The sequence below is a fragment of the Plecotus auritus genome (assembly GCF_963455305.1).
Source record: "Plecotus auritus genome assembly, chromosome: 5".
NCBI classification, from domain to species: Eukaryota; Metazoa; Chordata; class Mammalia; order Chiroptera; family Vespertilionidae; genus Plecotus; species Plecotus auritus.
Window position 1 is genome coordinate 145,506,498 of NC_137776.1, and position 26,343 is coordinate 145,532,840.

The 26,343-nt window shown below is 39.6% G+C and overlaps 1 protein-coding gene across 4 annotated transcripts in view; it reads left to right on the plus strand.

The window, feature by feature from the left end:
* Positions 1-26,343, plus strand: part of PCSK5 (proprotein convertase subtilisin/kexin type 5) — a gene marked incomplete at its 3' end in the record, with an annotated part of 433,646 nt that overhangs the window by 77,816 nt on the left and 329,487 nt on the right. For all 4 annotated transcript variants that reach the window (XM_080668429.1, XM_080668430.1, XM_080668431.1 and 1 more), the window contains exon 3: positions 3,824-3,937. In XM_080668429.1, the coding sequence (XP_080524555.1) occupies positions 3,824-3,937 (114 nt within the window). The remainder of the gene's footprint in view (positions 1-3,823; positions 3,938-26,343) is intronic.

The window sequence follows — 26,343 nt, forward strand, 5'->3', positions numbered from 1 at the left end:
CAGTGCTATCAACCATAGTCACCATGTTACACATTATATCCTCAGAACTTACTCATCTTACTGCTGGAAGTTTGTACCCTTTTACCAGCCTCTCCCTGTGTCCCCCCCCCCCCCCCCGCACCTCTTCTCCCTCCCCCTCACCCCCGCCAGCCCCTGGCTACCACTTTTCCATTCTCTATTTCCATGAGTTTGACTTTTTTTAAGTTTCCACATGTGATACCATGCACTCTTTATCTTTCTCATGATATCGTATTTTGCTTTCTATTTATACTTATGGAATAACTTAATGTATATTCACATGATTACATTTTCCCTATTGCTGACAAATTGCCTTCCCCAGGTATATGGCATCAGAAAGCTAACAAATCTCAAAATAATGAATTAGAGTTGAGCTGAGATTGTGGGGGTAGATCTCATAATTACCAACAAATGTGTTTTTCTTGACAAGTAAATCTGATGAAAGGGAACATCTTTAGCAAAGATTCTGAAGAGGAAAATGCCCGATGTTCATTTGGACTGTGTATGGAGGAGAGAGAGCTCTGTGGGTACAGGGAGGGAACATCCTTAAAACCATGTAGCGCACGTATGTTGAAATTAACGGAGGATAGACTAAGATTTCAAGCTCGTGTGGTTTTTATACTCCAGTTAACTACAGTTTCATAATATATAGAAAATAGCACTTGTGGAAGTTAAACCAGTAAGGGAAAGCACACAGTTTTTTTATTCTCCTGGGCTGACCATAGTTTTATGAAAATGAATTTCTAAGTGTTTTTTCTTTGCATTGGGCTTCTTGGAAAGAAATGAAATCTGTATAATGCATTACTTCTGAGCTTTTTCTGAAAGGGATCGAGGACAGACATATGGATACTAGTTTAAAAATATAAATATGGTCTTTCCAGACATAGAAATCTTCCGATCCAAGAGGTGCTGTTCCCGCTTTCCAAAAATTGTAGGGCTATATCTGCATACTCATAAAGCACCAAGGCAAAATACATGGTATCTGATTCTAAAATAATCCCCACTGTACTTTTCTTGAGCATTGCAGCCCTGTGATCAGACAGAGTCAAATCTAGATGCCAAGTCACTATACCACCTTCTAGCCACCAAGCCCTGTAAATAAGCATTTTTGTTTGGTAAAATTACAGAAGGGATGCTGTTTGGTAAGATATTTTGTTCTATTTTAGTACCTATAGTTCATCTAGGAAAATGACTTTCTCTTGGTTTTCTCACATACTTATAACATTTGTCTGTGTGTGTAGGGGGCGGGGATGTGGTAGGGGTGGTATAGGGTGAAGTGTATTGTAGAAGCTTCATTGTGGAAACAATTATCCACCCCCACCTCAGTATTGCCTTGTCCTTATCTCTAGTCATCTCTTTATTGAGTTCACACTGGGGGAGATTTGACCCTTTCTGGTTTATGGATGCATATATGTTGGCAGTTCGGAATTTGTGGAGGTTCTGTTAGGAAAGGCCACTGCCAATATAGATTAGTTTCAGAAGAGTTCTGTCTACACAGATCCACAGCCTTCTTTTACCCAGCGTGCAAATATGAAATGCTTCATTCTTGTTGGGGTAAGACTTATAGACAGTAACCTAAGGATTGCAAATGTAATTTGCATAGTCAACATTGTCATAAATGCTCCAATTCATACAGTAATGAGGCCTGCACCAGATGTCAGTCATGGTGATAATTTCCTTTTTGTGAAGTGGGGAGTTGTGGAATACTTGCTAAATAGTTCTTGGTAAAATGTTAAGTCCTTCAAAGGCAAAGACTATTTTTACTCTTCTTCATATTTCCAGCGCAGTGTCTGGTATAGAATTGGCACTTAATGCTTTTTTTTTTTTTAAATGAATACATGAGTGAATGAAACTCATACCATAGAAAGATTGAAATCAAGAGATTAAAATGTTTCCTGGAAATAGAAAAGTATATACATGCCCATGCTTGCTGTTCCACTTTGATTGAGAAGGAAATTGATTTGTTTCCTATGTTTTTAGAAACACAGTCACTTAAAAATTACTGTCTTCATCATTAAAAATAAATTTACACACATCTTAATGGCACATTAGTTTCGATGTAATTTCTAAAAAGCAGTCTCTTCAATTAAAGAAAGAAACAAGATTCCTATTAGCTTCACTGACAGCTGTTGCCCAATAGTTTGAAGAAATAACATGTAATACCTCTTATCCAGTGTGCATATGTGCCTGTGTATGTGGGGGGAGAGGGTATAGAATGATTAGGTGCTAGAGAGTCACTTGGTCTAGATTAATTAAAACATGATCAGAAAAACTTTCATTTTTCAAGTATTAGTTTTTATTTATTCACTTTTTCCCTGAACTAATTTTGCTTACATTACCTATCAGAATAGGCAAATATATGATGTTTAGCTGTGATCCTAATCATAAAGAGATTGGATATTTATTTAGGAGGCCTTGTGATTCGGTTCTCTTTATTAGGGATGTTAGGAATTCACTATTTAAATTCATCTTGCATACCAATATTCCTGTTGGATATATTTCCCAATATGAGAATCATAGACATTTATTAGTTTGGCTTTTGGCCTTTGCTATCTTATTTACAGCTATGCATGTTGAGTTTATTGTCAGTATTTTCGTATCCCTTCTCCTCCAATAAGCTTTAATCAAGTAGGCAAGAGAGGTTTTGAAATCATTACTGAATGCGTGGGTATGAAATCACAGCAGTGGACTACAAAGGTCCCCCCCTGCCAACCCCCAACTTGTAATTTCTTTGTGAAGAGTAGGAGTAAAGGGTGGAACAGAACATTTTAGAGTATTGTGATTAAAATAGCTATGGCCAGAAGAAATAAAAAAAAATTTAGGAACAAATTGTAGAATGCCACCAGGGCTGATACTGCATTTGGGGTGCTTGATTCAAAATGGAACATGCTTATTTTTATGTTGATATAATGATTACCTATTTTAAAAAATACTTTCATTCATACCTCTACCATTTAGATTATAATCCTGTATTAAACTCAAAGTTCCAAGTTGCAGCTAAATATTAAGACTTCCTCAAATGTGGTGGGTTTGAATTGAATTTTAGAGCTGGCAAGGAGCCTCTGGCTCAGAAAATTGAGTGACTTCTCCAGTGTTTTGCCAGAGACATGTCTAGGGCTTTAGTTTTCTGATTCTCCAAAATAGTGCTTTTTCACCACACTACATTATAGAAAGCCATTTTTTGAAAATTTGTGGTCCTAGAGCATTTGATCCCAGGTTGAGTTTTACATTTGATGTCTAATTCCAGAACAACTTGATGTATAGCATAAGGGAGGAATCACAAACTGTGGTCTGTGGGCCTGATCCAGCCTGCCACCTGTGTTCATATATGAAGTTTTATTGAGAACACAGTCACTCCCATATATTCATATATTGCTTATGGTGCTACAATATCAGAATGAATAGTTGCAATAGAGATCATATGACCTGCAAAGCCTAAAATATTATCTGGACCTTTATAGAAAAAGTTTGCTGACCTTTAGATAAGGTAAGGGTGAAAAAACTGTCAATTCTCAATAAATTGTGAATGGAGGATGCTTTCTGAAAAGACGAAAAGGTTAGCATATTATTGAGAGATATGAATGATCTGTCACAAAAGGCAAAAAAGCCTAACCTGCATATAATAAAGTAGAACTAGATGTTTAGAGCATCTCTGAGTCCCTGGACTCAGAGATCTTAGTTGCCAGAATGAAGTCTATAACTTAAACAGAATTGACTCAAGATGGTACATGCTTCCGACCTTCATTTATGTTGTGCTAACCCGGATGGGACCCGGACACTCACCAGATGTCCTTCTTCTTGGCAGGTGGAGTGGATCCAACAACAAGTGGTGAAAAAACGAACCAAGAGGGATTATGACTTCAGTCATGCCCAGTCTACTTACTTCAATGATCCCAAGTGGCCAAGCATGTGGTATATGGTAAGCTCGCCTGGCCCGCGCCTGTGTCCTCCAGTTTCATATTGTGCAGGGAGCCTCCATTGGGACTGGGAGGACCGAGAAACAGTGTGCAGGGACTTCTTCCTGTTTAAAGAAGTCACCATGTGAGATTAGTTGATGGCCTGGGATGGTTTCTGGATCCTTTTTTGAGCTTGGCCCTTTGGGTGTAAGAAGAAAAGGAAGTGAGTTCTGATTCACAGAATTTCTGTTTGAGAGCTTACTCCGCTAGCTTTCCAAGACTGGGCTAGAGGATAGAAAAATATACTAAGGTGCGGACATCCTTAAGACCTATCAGTATCGTGTTTACTTCTGATATACATTGATTCCACCTTTACACCAGTCTCTTTAGAGGATACTTGGAAATCATTGAAATGACTGCTGATAAATAACAGATTCCTGACTTAAGTTGTCTAATATGTGCCTTCTCATTGTAGGTAATAGTTTTTAAAACTAGACCAGGAAAAAAACACAACTAGTTGAAAAGTAGTTGACTTGTAGCTAGTTCAGTGGTTCAAGCAAAACTGTGAGTGAGGGAAACGTAACATATTGAGGAGAGGGATCTACCCATTCACTTGACATTGCCTCCTTTGAAAATATTCTTCTCTAAGAGATTAAGTTCAGAATCCCTGAGAAATTGATTAGAATGTTACTTATTCTTATATATATATATATTTTTAATTTAATAAATCTTTATTGTTCAGATTATTACAATTGTTCCTCTTTTTTCCCCCATAGCTCCCCTCCACCCGGTTCCCACCCCACCCTCTGCCCTTACCCCCTCCCCCCGAACTGTCCTCATCCATAGGTGAATGTTACTTATTCTTAATCATTAAATCCATATGTCACCAAATTGCTGTACAATCTGCAAAACACCTTTAATTTCCTCCCCTTTAAAGCTCGTTATTGCTAATTTTGGGTAGTGTATGTTCCCCTAATCAACTTTATTTTTTGTAATCTCTGTCCCTGTTTCTCCATAAGTCTGTAGCACTTTGCAAACTGCCTCCTGCGTTCCTACCTCCTTGCCTTTCATCCCTTCCACCTGGAGTGTTCTTCCTGTCCTTCCTCACCTCAGGTCAGGATTCTCCCATCCTTCAGAGCCCCCACCGCAGGCTGGCTGCTCTAACTCTCCTGAGTCCTCATGTGTCTTTTTTTTCTTCCTCTGCTCTCCTGGGCCTTCTGTCCCTGCTTAGTGGCATCCTTCACGTGGGCCTTTGTTTCCTAGTTATTAATATTTTTTAAAAATCTCCTCTGTTACAGTGGAGAAGTTACTTACACACCCTCTACTCCCCTTCCTTCTCCCCTCCCCCCCCCAAAAAAAAACCAAAAAAACTTAACCCAGCACCTTGCAGTGCTAGGATTTGTGTTTATTTGGATATGGGTGAATGTGGTTGGTATTTCCCTTTCTTTAGTCTTACCCAGAAGTAAAAGGTTGTGGGCATATTTTGGACCCTAAACAGAATTTTACACAGGAAACTTCTTCATATGTAAAGAGAGAGAAAAAGAATAGGAGCCATAAAGCTAAGTTCAAAGGGAGGCGGGACTCTTAAGCAGTGTTTAAGTAGAAATCGCCTGAGGCCGTGGTCAGCAAACTGCAGCTCTAGAGCTACATGCGGCTCTTTGGCCCCTTGAGTGTGACTCTTCTACAAAATACCACAGCCTGGGTGAGTCTATTTTGAAGAAGTGGCGTTAGAAGAAGTTTAAGTTTAAAAAATTTGGCTCTCAAAAGAAATTTCCATCGTTGTACTGTTGATATTTGGCTCTGTAGACTGAGTTTGCCGACCACTGGCCTGAGGGGACAGTGAGACACTTGACAGCCTATTAGCTCCAAGACCAAGGAAGAATGAACCACAGGGGAAAGCCTTAGCGGGAGTATTGGCAGGAGCTAAGGATCTTGGTCTGCACCGACAAAATGATAAGAATGTAATGGGATTAAGAGACAGGATAGAAGCAAAAGCCCTCTCCTCCCCTGTTTATTAGGCCAAGGGGAGGGACACCCTCCTTGCCTTTCTTTTCCTCTTGGAAGAAAGAGCCAAATTGCTGTCTGCACATGGCCCTGGATGGGGGAGAAGGGCAGCTTTCCCCAGGCAGGGCGGCAGGCTGGGCTCTCGTAGGATCCTCGGCCAAGGCGTCTCCAGAGGTTTCAGTGCCTGCAGAGTGAAGTCACTTCACCCCCCGGGAACCACTGCTATATCTGTAGAAATTCTCTTTCAGTAGGAGGATAGGTTCAGGGAGGAGCTTTGGTTGGGCATTTAAAATGTTGGACATTTTGAAAATAATTCAAATAGGTAACATTTATTGAGCACTTAGTATGAGCCAGTCAATGTGCTAAACACTTTATGAGTGTTTTGTTTTTTTTAATGCAGTGCAAGCAAGCAGAAGTGTGTGTTCATATTGGCCCTGTTATAGGAGTGGGGAGTCGGGGGCTCGTACCAAGCATCAGGTAATTTGCTTAAGATCACCTGGCCTGGAAGTGGTAGAGTAGAGCTGCCAAAGCAGGCAGATTGGTGGGAGTCCACAGGACTAACATGACATCCTAGCCACACCCTTCTACTGTGTACAAGGCTGTCATCAGGAAGACAGGATTCCAGCCTTCCAGGAACTTCTACCCATAGAGAAATGGCTGAAATACCAGGCAGGATGGTGGCTGCCATGGAGGGTGAACAGAGTATATTGGGGACACGCAAACTGTTTACAAGGCTTCTATTAAATGGTAACTTTTCCCTTAATAAAAGGGCTTGGAAGTAGGTTACACACCTCATGTTTATCTGTCAGTAGTCTGATGGAAAGAGAGCCAGAACTTCAAATCTGCATGCCTGGAGTCCAGTCCCCATCGCTTCACTGACTGTGCCTGTGACTGAGTCACTTCAGCCCTTGTCAGCTATGAGTATTGAGCGCTTAGGTGTGAGTTCGCTATTGCTCCATAACAAATCACAGAACTTAGATTTTAGGGCAGTTATCGCATGGGCCAGCCATTCAGACAGGGCCCCGGGGTGATGGCTTCTGTGTTCTCTGATGTTTGGGGCTTCAGCTGGAAGCTTCAAAGCTTGACTGAAGTGGGGGAGGGTCACTTCCAAGGTGGCCTGGTTTCCACGTGGCCATCACCATAGGGCTGCTTGAGTGTCCACTTGATGGGGCCCTGGCTCCCTGAGAGCAAGTGATTCAAGAGGTGGTGTTGGAAGTGAGGATGCCTTGAGTGATCTAATCTTAGAGGTTGCAGACAGTTACTTCTGGAATTTGTATTGGCCACATGTACTAACTGTGATTCAGTGAATGAGGGGGACTGCACCAAGGGTGTGTAAACTAGGAGGCAGGGGTCACTAGGAAGCTGGTTGCCACAGTTACATAAAATGCTACATGAGAAGCCATTAGCACAGTGCCTGGCACTAGAAAACCCTCAAAAATCATCATTGCTTGTAATAGTATTCTCTGACTTCCTCATTACAATACATGCTATTTCTTTTTTATCTGTTCTTCAAATTGCTACGAGGCAAAGCAGGGTGGGGTTGCATATCCAGTGGGCATTCTTCAGCGCTCCCTGGTGACACAAGGGGGCAAGGTGCTGGACTCCTCCTCCTTACTTTCTCGGAGCCCTGGGCCCTGCTGCAGAGGAGTTGAGGGCTGCTCCAGGAGTCTTCAAGGGTCCTCCCTTGAGCTCCTTAGCCTGGTCCTGGTCTGTCATTCTATATTTATCACAGGAGAATGGAGATTAATGAATGGCATGAAGTGGGCCTGAGTGTCTCTTTTAATTGCTATAAAAGCTTTGCCCCTCGCTCCTCCCCTTGGAGACTGGCGTGTGAAACCATTATGTCTAGCCTTCAGGCTTGGGTAATAGATTTAGGGAAATGAGCTTTTACAAGAGTTGGTTATGGAGGTAACGGCTATGATGGACTACTCTGCCCTGGAAGTTGGTGCTCAGGCTCCAGGTGTTAGGAGGGCCCAATAATAGAGCTCACTTCTCTTTTTTTTTTTTTTTTTTATTAAGGTATTATATGTGTACATATCTTACCATTGCCCCCCCACCCCACTCCCATACAGGCCTCACCCCCCAATGTTTTGCATCCGTTGGGTACTCTTATATACATGCATATAAGTCCTTCTCATTGCATCGTCAAACTCGTGGTCCAGCATGGTAGCCAGCACTGAAGATGCAGGGAGACATGATTTGTGCTTTCTAAGGAGATCAGTAAAGCAGGAGAGGAGTATGTGAGGCCAAGGAAAGTTTGCTGGGCAAACAAGCCCCCTAAAAGTTTTTTGAAATCAGGTGTATGCAGCTAGCCCCTGCTCCTTAGACTTTGGGCTGTAATTTTTGCTTGCAGGTTTGCTTCTCCCGTTAAAATATCCTGAGTAGCTTTTATAACATATCCAAGCTTGAGATTCTTTGATTTGCTATGGAGCAGGGCTCAGGCAGTGGCGTTTCTTCAGAACTCCCTGGGTCATTCTGATGCAGCCACGAATCCTGTGTAATTGAGTGTCCGAGTCTGTCATGTGGTCAATGCTCAATATACACTGAGTGGCCAGATTATTATGATCTCTGAATGCATAATAATCTGGCCACTCAGTATATATATCCTATATAATAAAAGCCTAATATGCAAATTGACCGAACAGTGGAACAACTGGTCACTATGACGTGCACTGACCACCAGGGGGCAGACGCTCAATCCAGGAGCTGCCCCCTGGTGGTCAGTGTGCTCCCCCTGTGAAGCCGGGCTCACGGCTGGCAAGCACAGCAGCAGTGGCAGGAGCCTCTCCTGCCTCTGCAGCAGCACTAAGGAGCAGCGAGCAGGCAGGCAGTAAGGAGCAAGGGCTCCCAGACTGCGAGAGGGATGTCTGCCTACCGGCTTAGTCCCGTTCCCCGCGAGAAGGCACAGGCCAGGCTGAGAGACCCTCCCCTCCAGTGCACAAATTTCGTGCACCGGGCCTCTAGTGTGGGTGTGTGTATATATGTATGTATTAGAGGCCTGGTGCATGAATTCGTGCATGGGTGGGGTCCGGCCAGCCTGGCCAGGGGGAGGGGACATGGGCAGTTGGCCGGCCTGCCTGCTGGTCGAACTCCTGGTTGAGGGGACAATTTGCATATTAGCCTTTTATTATATAGGATATACACTGAGTGGCCAGATTATTATGTGTTCAGAGATCATAATAACCTGGCCACTCAGTGTATGCTCACCGAATAAGTAGATGAGTAAAATGGAATAAAAGCAAGTCTTTGATCATCTTCATAGTTGAGAAAATGACACTCACATTTAATGAGTGCTTAGTATGTGTCAAGCATTTTGCCAAACTTTTACATGATTATCATATTGCCAGTGAACCAATGAGTTAGGAACAATCATTTTCATTTTACAGTTGAGGAAATTAAAGCATAGACAAAGTTAAGTAACTTGGTCAAAGTCATAGCATTTAACAGGGGCAGATCCTAGTATTTGAACCCAGTCACACTGACCTCAAAGGTTAGACTTCCATCCACTTCTCAAAACTAGCAAGCATGAGAATCATTTGGAAGGAGTACTGCCCACCCCTTTTTCGTCCTCAGCAGAGACCTGGGAATTTGCATTTTTAACAAGTTTCTAATTGATGGCTGATGCTAGCACCCAGGGTCCCATTTGAAATCTCACTGCACTACCATACATTAAACTGAGGTCCCTGTGAACACAGCTAGCTTCCCTCTTCCCATGATCAGCTGGGGGAAGAAGGGCTTTTAAATTTATGGGACATTTTAAAGCACACTTGGTCAATTTATCTTGTTTTTCTTTATCTTATACCTTTTACTTACAAAATTTTCTATCTGGGAAGCTGGCCGCTTTAATATGAGAAGATGTTATCACTTCGCACATATTGAAAATAACCTTTGGCTTCTGTATTATTTAAAGATGCTCCACAGACCAAGGATATATGATAGGAAAGGTTGTGAAGATTCGGCCAAGTCTTTGGGAACTCAGTGTAATAGAGATGGTTTCAGTGAACCATTTTGACCTTCCTGGAGAAAATTCATTTTGACTCCAGAGCCAGCAAGGTTAAGTACAACACCTCCTAGAGGGTCCAGGCATGCCGATTGGGGGGTTAAATATTTTAAAAATTATTCTAAAATATTTCCAACATACAAGAAGTTGGAAGAATACCACAAATGCCTGTCCATCCACCCCCGTGCAAGGGAACAGACCGTTGAAGCTGCCTGTGAGCCCTCTCCTAATAGTGTCCCCTCATCCCCTACAGAGTTAGCACAGATGCTGGAATTGAAATGGATTGTGGGAGTTCCCTTGTTGTCAGGATGCTTCTCTTGGAGGGAGTGGATATTCAATGTAGAATAGACAAACATTTTTTTTAAATCATCACAGCATGCATTTGTAGGTGGAATTCAACACTTGGGCTATTTATTGATAAGATGCCAAGAAGACAACCTGGAAATGCAAGGTGGATGTGGGAAAAAAACAAATTTAATAGTAAAGCTCTTTCGTTTCTTTGGTCATGTTAATATTTCATTGCTTAAAGAAATTGATGTAGCATTGTACGGTATTTCTTGTTTAACTATTAAGAACTAATAATGATTTTTGAGAAGTTCATAGTAAATAACTTATTTTTTGTTTTCTGCTTTCTGAAAGGCAAGCTCTATTCAAGAGAGAAAAGTAAAAAGGACTCCGGAAATCTTGCTCTTTGACTTTCAGACTCTAGTAATTAGTATGATTGATATTCTTTAGTCATCATCTTAGCACAGTAAAATTTTTTTGTGATGAATATTGGGTGGCCTATTTAATATGCATTATTTAAAGCCAGGATGTAACAAATGGGCTCACTTATTGATGCACTTCCTCAGATTTCATGAAAACTCTATGGGTGGTTTTTCTGAGGAAAAGAATAAAAAAAACCCCAAAAACAAAAAAACATTTGTCCATCACAGAGTGAAAATGAGCTGAGTTCGACTATGCATGTGGGACATATCTGCCAAAAACTATGAACTAGCTAGTATAGTAATTGCAAAAAATGATTTTAAGCCACATGGTTCTTTCTCGGCCAACTGGATGGCGTTCAGTACTCCAAGAGTTTGAGGTATTGCTGTTTCTCCGGTTGGCACACATTTTCCTAATGATTTATGCTGTCATTTGACTCTAATAAAATCTGGTGGAGTTTGTGGCGTTATTGTCCTGGCAGCTTGGAAATCATCCTTTTAAAACAGTCCATTTAGCTGTTTTAATTGAAAATGCAACATGGTGCGAATCTGCAACCATGTGGCACATCTTGGTTGCAAGCAGGAGGCCTTCTGAGAGAGGACTGACTCCAGCCAGGTGGCAGATGATTTACTGGTAAGAACTACTGGGGGTTGAGATGTGGTTCTGACGTGCTAGTATTTGCTTTGAACTAGCTCTGTGTCTTATAAAAAGTTATTTTAGCTCTCAACCTTAGCTCATCTGAAAAAACGAGGGTTCTGGATTAGCTGTCTTCTTATATTCCTGCTCCAATTGCCTCTGGTTCCACATGGCAAGTGGAACTGAATAGTGAATCTAGAAGAGCACATGCCAACCGATGGGCCCCCATCATAACGTCCAGCTTAACCCCCTCACCTCACCCATGAGCTCCCGACTGCAGCATACCACGCTTTCATTTCATTACTATTTAAACTCACTGTGTTTCCTGTGTTGGGGGTCCTCAAGACCACTCCAGGATTTGCTGATTCATTAGGAGGACTTAGCATGATTCAGCACATAGTCATAGGCATGGCTGTGATTTATTTCCATGAAAAGGATATAACACAAATCAGCAAGAAGAAAAGCCACATGGCACGAAGTCCAGAGGAAACCAGGCTTAAGCTTCCAAGAGACATCTCTCAGTGGAGTCACACAGAAAGCACTTAGTTCTTCCAGTAATGACTTGTGACAACATGTGTGAAATGTTATCTCGGGGAAGCTCATCAGGGGGGATTCAGTGCTCAGGGTCTAAGCACAGTGAGACACTCTGATGAGGGGATGGTGAGAAACCCTCCCCATATTCAAGGTTCCAGATGCCAGCCCAGGGCGCCAAACACATGCTTGGCTGAGTTGGAATAATAGCTCCTTCTTGATTAAAACGTTGTGTTCACTGAATGAATAAATTAACACCAAGAAAAATTGTCATAGTGATCATTCTAAGAAAAAGCAAACTTGGATCCTAGGTACGGTCCATATTTGTTTTGCAGCCTAGAAAATCCCAACTAACTCAGAGCTCCTAGGAGGTAGATATTTATTCATGCACGAAAACATGCATGCATTCGTTCTTATTTAGCAGAGATTTCTTCCCCCCCCACCCCCCAGCATTTATAATGTTCCTCACACCAAAGATAAAATAGTAAATGGTACCTTCTTTAATGACAAGTAAGTGGAGCATGTAATGGGCAGAAGTTTGGTTAATTTAAGCCAGTTTGCCCAATCAGTTGATGGCACTGAGGGTGCCATAGCAGAACCCTAATTGGAACTTGCTGATTAACTCAAGATGATCATAATGATTTCATTGTCCCACGTGATGGTCGTGATGGAAGTCAGTATATTAGGAATAAGTTAACCTGTAATTAACTAGTCAGAGTGCTCCTAGAAGAGGCCAGTAATTAATGATCCACTTGGAAAAATGACTTCAGATAATATTCATTCTTGCCCGGTGCAAATTATTACAACCTTCATGAATTTCCTTGAGCATGGCATAACTTATTCCGTACTGGTAATTTATCTTCTCAGCTTCGCTTTCAAAGAGTAAAAATATGTGGGTAGTCTGGCCCTTTGGGCCTGACTCTAACATGATGAAGAGTCTGTTAACAGAAACAAAGTTGTTTTTATCAAGACTTCAGTCATGATTTTTCTTTAATTAGTAACTCATTTTCTTGTTGGCGAGCAGATGGCAGTGACCCTAGAGCTCACTTATTCTGTGCTTGTCGTCTTAATATGTTGATTCAGGTTCTTTTTATCAAACAGTTTCTCTGAATTCCTCATTTCACCCAGTACTGGGGTGAGTTCTAGTGATCAAGGCACATTTTGCACTTATTTTAATCGACTTCTCTACCAATAAGTAGGGCTTTTAGTAAGTATTCATTAAAGGTTGATATGAAGTGAGGAGAGAGTCGGTCATTTAGGCTTCATCATTTTCCATATTCACAGAACTGAATTTGACTATGCCTAAAAGATGATAGTGCCTTTAAATGTCCTGCATTGAGAATTCAAATTCTAAAGTTATCTGAGACAGAGGCCTCTGGAATGCTGTTTTTCCTTAATTTTGGTTGACAGTGAACTTGGCCAGGAAATTAATGGAGTAAAAGAAATGATTCTTAGCAATCTAGTGATGAGAAGAATCCAAAAGACAAAAACGCCTAAATTGCCTGGGGAGGAGAGAGTAGTAACCATCTTCAGATAGAATGTACATGCACATCAATGTGACTTTTCCAGTTTCTCAAATGTAAAAAAATAAAATTAAAATTAAAAAATAGTCCTTGGTAGACCGCCTCAGGCTAGTGGCTGGGATTCCAGGCCAGGGATGGGTAATCCCATATGCAAATAGTGCAAGCTGAGAGGGCTGCTGCACGCCAGATGACGCCAAATTATAATGAGACATGCAGAATAAAACTGTAAATTCCAGAAATGGGGTTTGATTACTTAACTGCATGGGCCAGAATCAAAATTGGGTTCATAATGCAGAGATGCTGTCTTGATGGTAGATGAGGTGGACTTAGCAAAACCTGCATTCACTGATTATTCTTTCCTTGATTAAAAGAACCTGATAAGAAGCCTAATTTCATCCTTTAAGAAAACACAACAGTCAGTTTGGGTGGTGAATATTAAAGTGTTTGGTACAAGATTTACAGAATAATCTTAAAAACTACTTGGCAGTAATGTAGCTTTCTTTGTCTTTTCTCTTTTAGTTTCCTGGTCAGTTGAATTTTGACTCTTGTAAAAAGCCTACTGGGATGGGAGTTTGGACTCAGACATTCTAAATTGGCACGTCTGAAATACAGAAAAGAAAATTATGCCCAGGTAGCATAGGGCTGTGTCCTCCTAATGATCGCTTTGCATGGTTTCCTGAAACTTTGTTAAATTAGTGTCTTAAAAACTGGATGTTTGGGTTTGTTACCTCGTGATAAGCCACCCTTATCTTTCAGTGAAACTAAAAGAAACGCAGCGGGACTCGCAGCAGTAATAAGTTCAACGTAGCAGGTCTGCATAATACTTCAGGTCATGCCTGTTCTGCTGAAATGTTTAATAGGCCCCTTCTCATTCTACTTTCCTGCCTGTGCTCTGTATCCCAGGTTCTCTGCTTCACATCCAAGCACGCTACACAAGCACACGGAAGCAAATGCTGTATGTGTTTTTGTCATTAATGCTTTGAATCAGGTGGTTTTTCAGAAGAGACTGAAAAGAAGTTCATAGATCACTAAATTGGAACGGGCCTGAAAAATATGTTGATTCAAGTCCTCAGTTCATGCTCAATATCCACCTGGTATTTTTACTGTAACCAGAAATGTACTCCACTTAGGTAGCCCTTTCTTTCCATAATGAACAATTCCATTCAAAACCCCTTTATCAGAAACTTGTGTCCCTGTCCCTCCACACACTCCCCCTGGTCTGAATTCCCAGTTAAGGATCTGATTCCCATTTCACCAGCTTTCGCTGCAAACATTACAGAAACATTTTGGAAATTTAAAGCAAAAGTAGGGAGAATCATATAATGAACATCCGTGTGCCCATCACCAACTGCAATAATTATTGATCCAAAGCCAGTGTTCTTTCATGGACTGCCCCCTCTACTCTGATTACATTAAAGCAATTCACACACCTTATTTCATTTAATCCTTGAATATTATAGTAGTTGTCTCTATAAGGACCATTTTTTTCACAATAAAACCATAGTAGTATCACTTACAAATAATGATTTTATTATATTATCAGATATCCAGTCAGTTTCCAATATTCCCTATTGTCTTATAATTTTTTCTTTGTAAATTGTTTGAATCAAGATTCAAAGCTCATATCTTATGATTAATTGCTAATCTCTTGCTTTTCTTTTATTGTATACATCACCTCCATTTTTTTTTCTTTTAAAAATGTTTGATGGAAGAATTTAGGTTATATGAAGCTTCATGTGGTCCAGATTTTGCTGACTGAATTCTTGTGGGGTCGTTTAGCATGTTCTATTTCCAATATTATCAATGAATTGGTAGATAGTCAGAGCTAAAGGCTTGATGAGACTCAAGTTCAAGTTTAATTTTGAGAGCCTGAGGGTGAAACTATTCCCTACCTAGTTGGTATGTATACTTCCATCAGGAGATACAATGTCTGCTTGTCTCATTTTGTGATACTAGCAGCCACCATTGTGCAGATCATTTAATTATTTATTAGGGGTTGCAAAATAGTGATCTCTATGTGACTCCTTTCTTTATTGGCTGGGATTCTTTAATTAAGAGGGACTCCCATCAATTATTTGTTACAATGAAGTACAGTTCCTTTAGGAAAGGTGAGATTAATGGTCAGTGTTTTCATTTATTAGGGGTTCCTTCCCTAGCATTCACCAAAAGCTACTAATGAGGTTTTTTAAGTTTTTATTACAAATTTGATTTAGACACAGCTGATATGTTTGACTTCTTTAAAGTTATAAACCTATTCTTGCTTTCACTGCCCCATCTTTCGTCAGTGAGAGCCCATTCATATTAGGTCCTGGGTCCTTTTGATGTGACTCCAGTATTGCTTTCTTCTGGCATGACAAACTGGCCTACACTTAGGTTGTGCATTCCCTTTTTCAGGCATGGAATCAACCATTTCTCTATTAACCCCTTGTGCCTTTTTTAAAATTATTGATATTTAAAAATTGCAATATAAGTGTTGAGATTCTCATCACTGTTGGGCAAGTCTTAGGCTTTTTTAGTGAACAGAGTTAGAAGTAATGCAACACACACACACACACACCCCGACATACAATATGCCATGAGTTTATACAGATATTTGCAATTTCAAATCAATTCTACAGCTTATTTACCCTTATCAGTTACACCTGCATATATCCCCATGCTGAAAATTCTGTTCTCAGTGACACCAACAGAATTCCTTATTGGCTTTCTCTCATGCTACATGCATCACTATCTCAGAATAACAGGCTACCACCAGCACTGTGATAACAGCAAACCATTTAAATTGTATATGGTTCTTTTTGTCCTTAAAAATATATCCCACACATGTCACATGGTCAAATTACTTGTTTGAAATTACTTAGGAATATTTCTTTTTCTAGAAACATTGTTTAAAGTATGTTTTTATTGATTTCAAAGAGAGGAAAGGAAAGGGAGAGAGAGTTAGAAACATCAATGATGAGAGAGAATCATTGATTCGTTGCCTCCTGCACTACCCCTACTGGGGATCAAACCCGCAACCGGGCGTGTGCCCTGACTCGGAATTGAACCCTGACCTTCTGGTTCATGGGTTGACCACTCAGCGACACTGACCAGGCTAGAAATATTTTAAATGGTTCTCGTGCTGCCCCAGAATCTTCCCAAGATTAATCATCCTCAGTTCCTTAAAAATAAAAACCTTTCTATTGCATATTAATGGTTTTAAGTCTATTCTACCTTCATAGTTGTTTATTAACATGTTTTAGTGTATTTCACATTCTTCACTGTTGTTGGAAGGATGGAAAATATGACAAAGACATGCATTGCTCTAGCTTATACAGGCAATACCATCTGTTTCAACAACCTGATGCCTGGAAATTAACATTCTATTTAGAAGGGATGAAATTAACTCCACTAGGTCTATGCACAATAGCATATAATTATTTCCCCTAGTGTGCCAACTTTAGAAAAGAGTGTGCTAAAACTTCCTACTCTGTGTTAGTTTGAAAGATGAAGTAAAACAAGAATGGAGACATATAATTGTAGACGTTTGTCAAAGAAAATGAAAGATTAAAGAGATCCGTAATGATCAAACCTGATTTATTCTGGGCGAGTAAAAGGGAATGTGCTGTGAACAAATCATTTAAACTGGTTGTACACACTAATGAGCATTGAATTAGTTCTACCCTCCCAGGACTTAGGAACTAGGAGTTACCACAGATTGCTCAATAAAAGCATTAGTTCAGTGTGTAGCAGAAGGGAAAATGAAGGAAAGCAAAAAGAAGTGGGATTCCCACAAGAAAAAGTAAATTGGTAATGATTTTATTCAGTCAGCAACATTTGTGGAATTTCTCCTGTGTATCCCACGTAATTCAACATGCTGGGGATACCAATATGCAAAGGCTGTATACTCTGCTCACTAGCCAGGTCATAGGCAAGCTGGGAAACAGCATAGTACAGGCATGCACAAAAGTGCTGTGAGGCCCCTCCATGTATATTTAAGCTTCTTGATGTTATCTTTGGTTTGATTACCTGGTCCTCAAATTCCTAATGTGGAAATTAAGTGATATTGAAATTAAGTGATGACACATGACAGGATTTCTTGGTAGGTAAATGAAAAAAATGTCATTCCAAAAATGGTTTGCCACGGAACACTATTTCTTAGCATTGTTTATCAGGCATCTCCAAAGTCAAGTGGTTTGGGACATACTGGTTTGAACAAATTTAAAAGGTGTCTTTAATGCAGGACTTCTCAAACCCTTTATTATCCTATTATGCTTTGTGAATCAATGAGAGGGACATATAAATGTAAACAGTAATTGTTTCCCTAATGTATTTGTCCAGTGTATTTTTTATGAAATGTTGTTTCAGTTGCGATTGTTTGGGTTATGAGAGATCAGAAAATTCAATCCAAACCAGGGAAAGGAAAAAAATAGTAGGAGAAGGGAGGGAATTTATTGGCTCATATAGGTCCAGACTGGCAAGCCTCTCTTGATCCAGAAAATAAAGTAGGTCTCCAGGAACCTAGTTCGTCCTGCCAACCATTGTAGCTCTGATCTAATTGTTGGTTTCGTTCTCAAACAAGCACTCTGCCCATGGTTGCAAGAAATCAATCAGTAGTTCTAGTTCAAATCTAATAGTAAAAAAACAAGAGCTTTTGCTTTGGTGTTTTGAGGAAAATTCATGGGGGCACATCTTTTCCATCACTTTTCATCTCCTTCCCTATTCTTGTTTCTGACCACTGAACCTCATCTGCCTTGTCAGATACTTTTGGGACAAAGTGATTTAAGGGGAGAACAAGAGTCCTCAGAGAAATCTAAGGCTCAGGAAAGGAGGTCACGCCACCCCAACAGAAATCTTGGGGCATGGATGGGCATCATTATCACGTGTGTTCCTGGGCAGAGTAAAGGCAGCCATTGATAAAAAGCCTTCACCAGACAATGTTAAGAAGAAATAGCCCTTGCCAGTTTTCTCAGTAGTTAGAGCATTAGCCTGCTGACCAAAGTGTTGCGGGTGTGATTCCCAGTAAAGGGCATGTACCACATTCTGCAGATTCCCCAGCCCTATTAGGGGTACATGTGTAAGGCAACCAATTGATGTGTCTCGCCATGGCCCTTGCCCCTGCTCCCGCCCCCTCTTCCTCTCCCGCTCCTGCCCCCTTCCACTCTCTAGAAATTGTTGGAAAAAATATCCTTGGGTGAGGATTAAAAAATAATAATATTATTGCCTGGTCCGTGTGGCTCAGTGATTGAGCATCAACCCGTGAACCAGGAGGTCAAGGTTTGATTCCTGGTCAGGGCACATGCCCAGGTTGCCAGCTTGATCCCCAGTAGGGGGTGTGTAGGAGGCAGCCACTCTGTGATTCTCTTTCATCATTGATGTTTCTACCTCTCTCTCTTCCCTTCCTCTCTTAAATCAATAAAACAATTTTTTTTAAAAAAAGAAGTAGCTGGCATGCCACCTCATCAAGGGCACAGAGTCCAAAGGGCAGTGGGTGGTCCACAGGACACTGGTGTGGCTTCCGCTTGTCTCCTGCTGCTGCCAATGCCCACTGTCTCGCCCTGAATCATATTTTGAAGTCTGTCATTATGGCATGAGCTCTGTGTCTTTTGGGACCTAACCCTTTGATAATTTTTAAATTGTGCCTGTAATGTTTTCCACCCAAAGTTTGGTTTTGAATCCTATAGTCAAGTTGAAAGAATAATAGGAACACATGCATTTCATTCACCTAGATTTACTAGAAGTTAATATTTTTTATCTCACACACACACAGACATACACAATTTTTCCCCTGGATTTTTAAATCAGATGCAAACATTGTAAAAACACACCCCTAACTATTTCAGGATGCCTCGCCTAAGGATATTTTTCTATATAACCAAAACACCATTTTCACTACGAAGAAAGTTGGTGATCTTATTCAACTTACTGTCTATATTTAAATTTCCCCAGTTGTCACAAAAATATTTTTATAGATCTATCCCTTTTGATCCAGAACCCAGAATTAGCCATTGCCTTATTTATTTCACCATACTGTCTCCTTTAATCTAGAAGAGTTTTCATACTTTTACTGAGGTTGGGGTAGAGGTTAGGGGTGGGAATGAGTGATCTTTTTCGTTGAGGATTTCCATAGTCCAGGCTGATAGTCTGTAGGATAGCTCACACTTTGGACTTACTTGATGGTTTTTCAGGACCATAGGAGTAATTAAATATTTTTGGTACAAAAACTACGCAGGTGAGATTGTAGCCTTTTCAGTGCCTTCATGTCAGGAAGTAGAATGTTAGACTGTTTGGGTGATGTTACATTTATTTACTTGTTTGGGTGAGGTTCCTGCTGAAGTTCTCCATGTAAAGGCACATTTTATCTTTATAATTAATAAGAAATTTGGGAAGAAATATTTTGAAACTTGTGAATATCTTTTTCCTTGTCAACTTCTTCTCCCCAAGATTTTAGCATCTACTGATGATTCCTGCCTAAATTAATCAGTAGATCAGTGGAGATCAGTGGGTTGCAAGATGATGGTTTTTCTAGTCTGTGATCCCTTCTTCACTCCTCTTCCTCTTAAATATCTTTATGATCTCAAGGATTCTTTTCAAATGCAATGACTCATTATTGACATTATTCCTTTTCAGTTCTCAAATTATCAAGTTGGATGAGTAGGCAACCTTTCAAGTTGACTCCTGTGTCCTTTTGAGAAGTCCCCAATCAGTTGTAGCAAAACTTTCTCTTGTCTGGCACAACTAAAGTTCACCTTGTATTTCCTCTGCCTCAGACCTAGAAATAGCCATTTCTCCAAGTCTATGATTTCTTTTATTAAGGAACTAGAGGCCCAGTGCATGAAATTCGTGCACAGGTAGGGTCCGTAGGCCTGGCCGGCAATCAGGGCTGATCGGGGACTTCTGGCTGCCAGCCGGGGCCTCCCTTCCCCGGCTGCTGGCCGGGGCCTTCCTTTGTCCTGTGCCACCCCCTGGTGGTCAGCGCATGTCATAGCGAGCGATTGAACTCCTGGTCTCCCGGTTGAACTCCTGAGGGGACACTTTGCATATTAGGCTTTCATATATATAGATGATATTTATAAGCAAGATTTTGGTGGTAAGGGCACCCTTGGTTTTATACACTTTTTCAGTGGATGGAGCCTAGGATGCATATCTGAAGTTCATAGTGGCACCTCCCATTCCAATCTAATAGTACAGGTCCTTCCTCTTCTTCGCCTGTTTCATATTTCTATCCTCTCCCTCCCACAGAGAGAATCATGGCTCTCATCAATATCAGTAAATTTACTACCAAACACACAAACAGTATTGACACGACTGCACCAATATCTTTACCACCAACAAACTTACTGATATAAAATTCAAGATCTCTTTCTGTTCTTAGAATATATTTCATTGAGGTGATACAGTCAGAATACCTGAATCAAAAGTTGCTTAAAGCAATACTTTTTTTCTCTGTGATTATATCATTAATTTGGTACACAGTTAGGTTGATGGTTAATTTGTTCTGTCCAATTTTAGAGTTCTCTCCCCCATCTTTATATATTTAATTTTACTCATGCACTTAATTTTATTTTGGAATATGTAAAACATATGGTTCATAGTAAAATTCATAGAATACTACAAATGCATTTTTCCCTTTTTGTTTTTTATTGCTTAATATACCTCAGAAATCATTCCATATTGGTTCACAAACAGCTTTCTTTTCTTTTCTTTTCTTTTCTTTTCTTTTCTTTTCTTTTCTTTCCCCCCCCCTCTCTCTCTCTCTCCCCCCCCCTCCCTCCCTCCCTCCAGCTGTGTTGTGGGAGAGTTGCCATAATTTATTTAGACATCAATGAATGTGCAGTTAGGCTCTTTCTAATATTTTGCTGTCACAAATAACTCCATACTGACTAACCTAGTGCATGTATTTTTGTGTTGTTGGAGGTGTACTTTCAGAGTAAATTTCTAGCTGTGGGATTGCTCAGTTACAAGGCAGAAACAATAATAATTTTATTAGATTGTGGGTAACTCCCTGAGCAGGGGCAAGAACAGTTCTGAATTCCATCAACCATGTTTGGGAGGGCCTGCTTCCTCACCTTGCCTTGTTGTCGGTTATTGATTGCTGGCTGGTTTGGTAGGTGAGAAATGATATTTCTGTGTGTCTTATCTGGTATTAGAATCACAAGGCCTGCTTTTGTACCATTTGCATTACCTTTACCCTTTATTCTTAGACATTTAATTACTCTATGACAGGAGCTACGTTCTTTCTTGTTACTCAATTTTTATGTTTGTTTTTTTCATTTAGTGGAGACTTTAAAAATATATATGTTTATTCATTTCAGAGAGGAAGGGAGAGGAAGAGAGAGATAGAAACATCAATGAATGATGAGGAAGAATCATTGATCAGCTGCCTCCTGAACGTTCCCCCACTAGGGATTGAGCCAACAACCTGGGCATGTGCCATGACTGGGAATCGACCTATGACATCCTGGTTTGTAGGTCAACGCTCCACCATTGAGCTACATGGGCCAGGCTAGTGGAGACTTTTAAATTCATTTACATTATCGATATGACCAAAAAGTCTCAACTCTGTCATATTATTTTATTTTATGGGTATGTGTTTATGTGTGATTTGCTTTATTTTTACTGTGTTTCACTATGTGGTTTCTTTTTGCTCTTTTAAAATGATTTATTTTGGCTTTTGGGAATGTTTGCTTTATTATTTTAGTGATTATTAAATAACTTTTATGTCCTCTCAGTTCTTTTTTCTCACTTCGGCTTCTATATTTGGTTTGCAGCTTACACAATGTCCTTTAACTCTTAGCTATCCAATTATTCACTAGCTTATTCTCTTTTACCATCTTTTCTCCTTTCATTTGAAGCTCACTATTCCTACTTTGTCAGAACACATAACACATATTGACTCTTCTCCTACCCCTGTTCCCACCTTTGCTTTAATCTGAGATTTACAATTAAATATATTTCATGCTCACCCTCAGTTCTTCTGCCAGTTGGTTGGAAGAAGCACAATTTCTGCTAGAATACCTAAAAAGGGCTTGCAACTGCAGTATTCCCTGAGTTCTTAATTATATAAAATGTTTTCTATAGTTTTAATACTTGAAGGATACCTTGGTTGATTTTTCTTAACATGTAAGTGATTTATTTTATTGTATATTAGTCGAGAGGCTCAGGGGATTTTTTTCCTTTAAGGTGTACAGCAGGCCTTGAATAATGTCGTTTTGATCAATGTTGCTTCATTATAACATTGACTAGAGGCCCCGTGCATGAAATTCGTACACTCGGGTGGGGTGGGGGGGTCCTTCAGCCCACCTGTGTCCTCTTGCAGTCCAGGAGACCGAGGGGAGCAGGCCTAAGCCGGCAGTCAGACACCCTTAGCACTGCTGTGGAGGTGGGAAAGGCTCCCGCCACCACCACTGTGCTCGCCAGCTGTGAGCCCAGCTCAGGGCTTCTGGCTGAGCGGTGCTCCCCCTGTGGTAGCACACTGACCACACGGGCAGCTCCTGCATTGAGTGTCTGCCCCCTGGTGGTCAGTGCGCATCATAGCAACTGGTCATTCCTCTGTTTGGTCAATTTACATATTAGCCTTTTATTATATAGGATGTGATTCCATAGGAACATATGTCAATTAGTCTATGTGTGGTAAAACTAGTTTCATTATACATCATTCAGCTTAATAGAATCTATCAATGGTGTTGAGTGAGGACTTTCTATTGCTAAAATTTGACACAGTTTTAGGCAAATTTGATCTTCTTTGCCTATTAATTACTTGCTCTTTGATCCTTTATTTGTTTTTTGTTCTTTTCATATATTTATGCCTTTTTTCAGTGTTTCTAATTATATTTTGAGTTGAACCAGTTCTCTTGGACACCATATAACTTAGTTTTTATTTTTAATTTAATTTTGTCTCATTTATTTTTAGGGTTTAGTCAACTCTAGTTTCATATAATTCTTGTTTTTTTTTCTGTCCAGATATGTCTTTAAATTTTTTTATTTGAGCTAAATGTTCATATCTACAGATTCTATTGTAGTGTATTTTATTTGGGTTTGGATATTGTGTTACAGTTTTGTTCTGTTGCAGATTTTTGAGCATAATTTCTATAAGCTGCAATATTTTTATTCACTTTATATTTTGTTATTATAGAAGCATTGAATGGATATTTGTCTATTGATTTCTGTTTATTTTATAACGCTTTATTTTCTTAGACAATTAGTAGCCATTATGTGTAGAAAGAGGTGGGAGTTTGGATGACTTGTTAAGTTTTATAGCTCAAGAGTGTAGTACGAGTTTGGTACAGTAAAGTTCAATTCAGCATCTTTCATTTTCTCTACTTTTCCACTTTGGAAAGCCCTATCCTAAAATCAGAGGTGAAAATATACCACTATTAGAATAGGGATGTTTTGGACCATGATCATCTGTGAAGTAATTATATTAGTTACCCTTGAAGAGCTTGCTATTAGATGGGTAGGAAAGACAACTGATGCTTGGGAAACCATATTCTAAAATATGTGTGTAGTTCTGGTGAGTGTGCCTGGGGAAAGCTGCAAGGCTAGTGTTGGATTTAATTGTATTAATTTCTTTCATTAGTGAATGGAAAAAAAACTTGACATAGGTTACAGGAGCAGAGTTCCAGTTTACCCACAGGACACCATTATAAGAGCTATTATAGAGAAAGCTCACTGTCCATAGTCGATAAATATGTATGAGACACTGTATTTAGACAGCCATACTTTTCTGAATTATTATTTTTCTGTAACAGACGAATATCTGTAGGGTACTATTAAAGCAAGTTGCTTGGTGAGATTCTTGAAAGGATTCCATGTTTTGTATTAATAAGGAAGCATTTGCAATGAAGATTGCTAGTGGAGGATAAAAGATGACTTTGTTTTCTTGCTCAGTATATTTCAGGGTCTGGAGAGGATCTCACCAGGTCGAAGAGGCAATGTGCTGTGTAGGTTCCTTTATTGAGTAGCTAATTAAATGCATTTTGGAATCCTTCATCTTTTCTGAAGCATTTAGTACTTGCCACAGTATTATTGGCCTGTTCAGCAGAATGTTTCATTTTTCTTGCATGCAACGTTGTAGATTTTATACTAACTTACATCTGCAAGCGGACAATGAAAGCAAAGATGTCAGGTATACTCAGACAGTTATTTTCCCTCAGTCTAGAAAGAACAATATTAAAGTTGGATTTTTAGGAGCTATTTGAACTGATTTTGCTGATTGTCTGAAGTGAGATTGTTTTTGCTTTGCAATGTAAATAGATTTATTTTTCTGCAGCTACATCTCAGTAATAACACATATCACACTATGGGGTTTTTGTCTTGGGAAATTTTTTGTTTTTACATTTTTATTTGAAACATGAAAATGTTTATTTTTTGTGTTCTTTTTTAAATTTAATTTTAAATGACAATAGGTCTGCAACCTCAGTTTTTCTCTAACTTGCTCTTTTAAGGCTAAGCTTTATTGCCTGATACCTATGAACATCTCTTTTCAAAATGAAGTTTCTGTGTTCATTGAATAAAGGTCAGCTCAATAATAGCAGAATTGTAAAGAACCTAAGGTATACATTTAATAACATATTTCCCTTGATGTTATCCAAGGTCTCTCTTTTATTTCCTTCATAACTGTTGCCATCATCTCTAGTTGTATTGTTTGTCTCATTGGTCCATGTGTTATTTATGTGCTCCAACTTGAATGGAATCTTTGTGAGGGCCAGGCCATGGATCTTCTCATTCCCTGATACAGCCTCAGCATTCGAAAAGCTTTTAACCAGTATTGGTTAGAAAATTAAAAACAACAAAACACAAGTGGATGAATGAAATGTTTTGACAGTTACCAGATGTAGAAAAACTGTAACATAACTGCCATTCCTCAGACTATTCTGGGATAAAATCATTATACAATAGATATAGGTCTTTCAGAAGGGCTTGCAGGCAACTGGGACAAATATAACTAAATCTCATGCATAAGATTGACAAGTCTCCAGTGATTCGTGTGAATGACAAAGCCATCTTAAACTGCCATGTCAGCCAAGCCTTCAGATGCCTCCAGCGCAGTGGGCATCTGACCACAGATGCAATGAGGCCCGGTGAGAGTTGCCAGCTGAACCTTGCCAAGTCACAGAACTGTGAGCTGTCACAATTCTTGTTCTCAGACATTAAGTTTTGTGGTTGGTTTGTACTGTATCCGAAACAAGAAAAGGTTTACAACATAAACCACATTTATTGATATTAAGGCATTTACTGGTTTTCTAAGCAGCATATTTTTTTTTTTTTTGGCTGCCACTATATATACTAGGCCTATTCTTTGACTATGTGAAAACATAAAGACTAGACTATACCTGAAGAACTCATGTTATTGAGAAAAAGAAAAGATTTGTGGGTATCAAAGTGGACTAGTGTGTTGACAGGAAAACAAAATTGAATTCAGATTTTGTTTAGACCTACTTCTAACCATGTCGGTTTTGGCCAGCCTATCTCTTCTGATAGCATTGCTTAATTTTAGGAATAAGAATTTTGACACACTGATAACATTACTTCCTTTTTCCAGAGTTTCTATGCCTCAATTATTACAGGTTTCCTGTGGAGATAAATATACTTGAGGTAATAACTTAGTAGATAGAGGGTGTGCCAAAAAACAACAACCCTTCAGAACCATCAGAATACTCACAAAGTTGAGTCAGTACACTCATAGAGCTTAGAAACAAAAATGTGAAAACAGTATTTGAAATTGCACATCCCATTAATTTTGTATGTAATTCAGCAGACTAACAAATCTTTTTTGTCTTTAAGGTTATTTATTTTAATGACATTTTTTGATACAAGAAAAGGGAGAACCACTGTTAATGTTTAAGACCATATCTCTGCTGCTCTACATGTTATATTTAAACAAGTTAAGCTTAGGTCTATTAGGATAGTTCAAGGGGTTCTGGAAAGAGATGAATATCTAATAGTTTTGAACATCACTTGAATATGCACGTTTCATTGTTACGTGGATTTGATTGTCTCTTCCATCCCTATGCATCTTTTTGTGATTTAATCTTAATTGAAAATATTT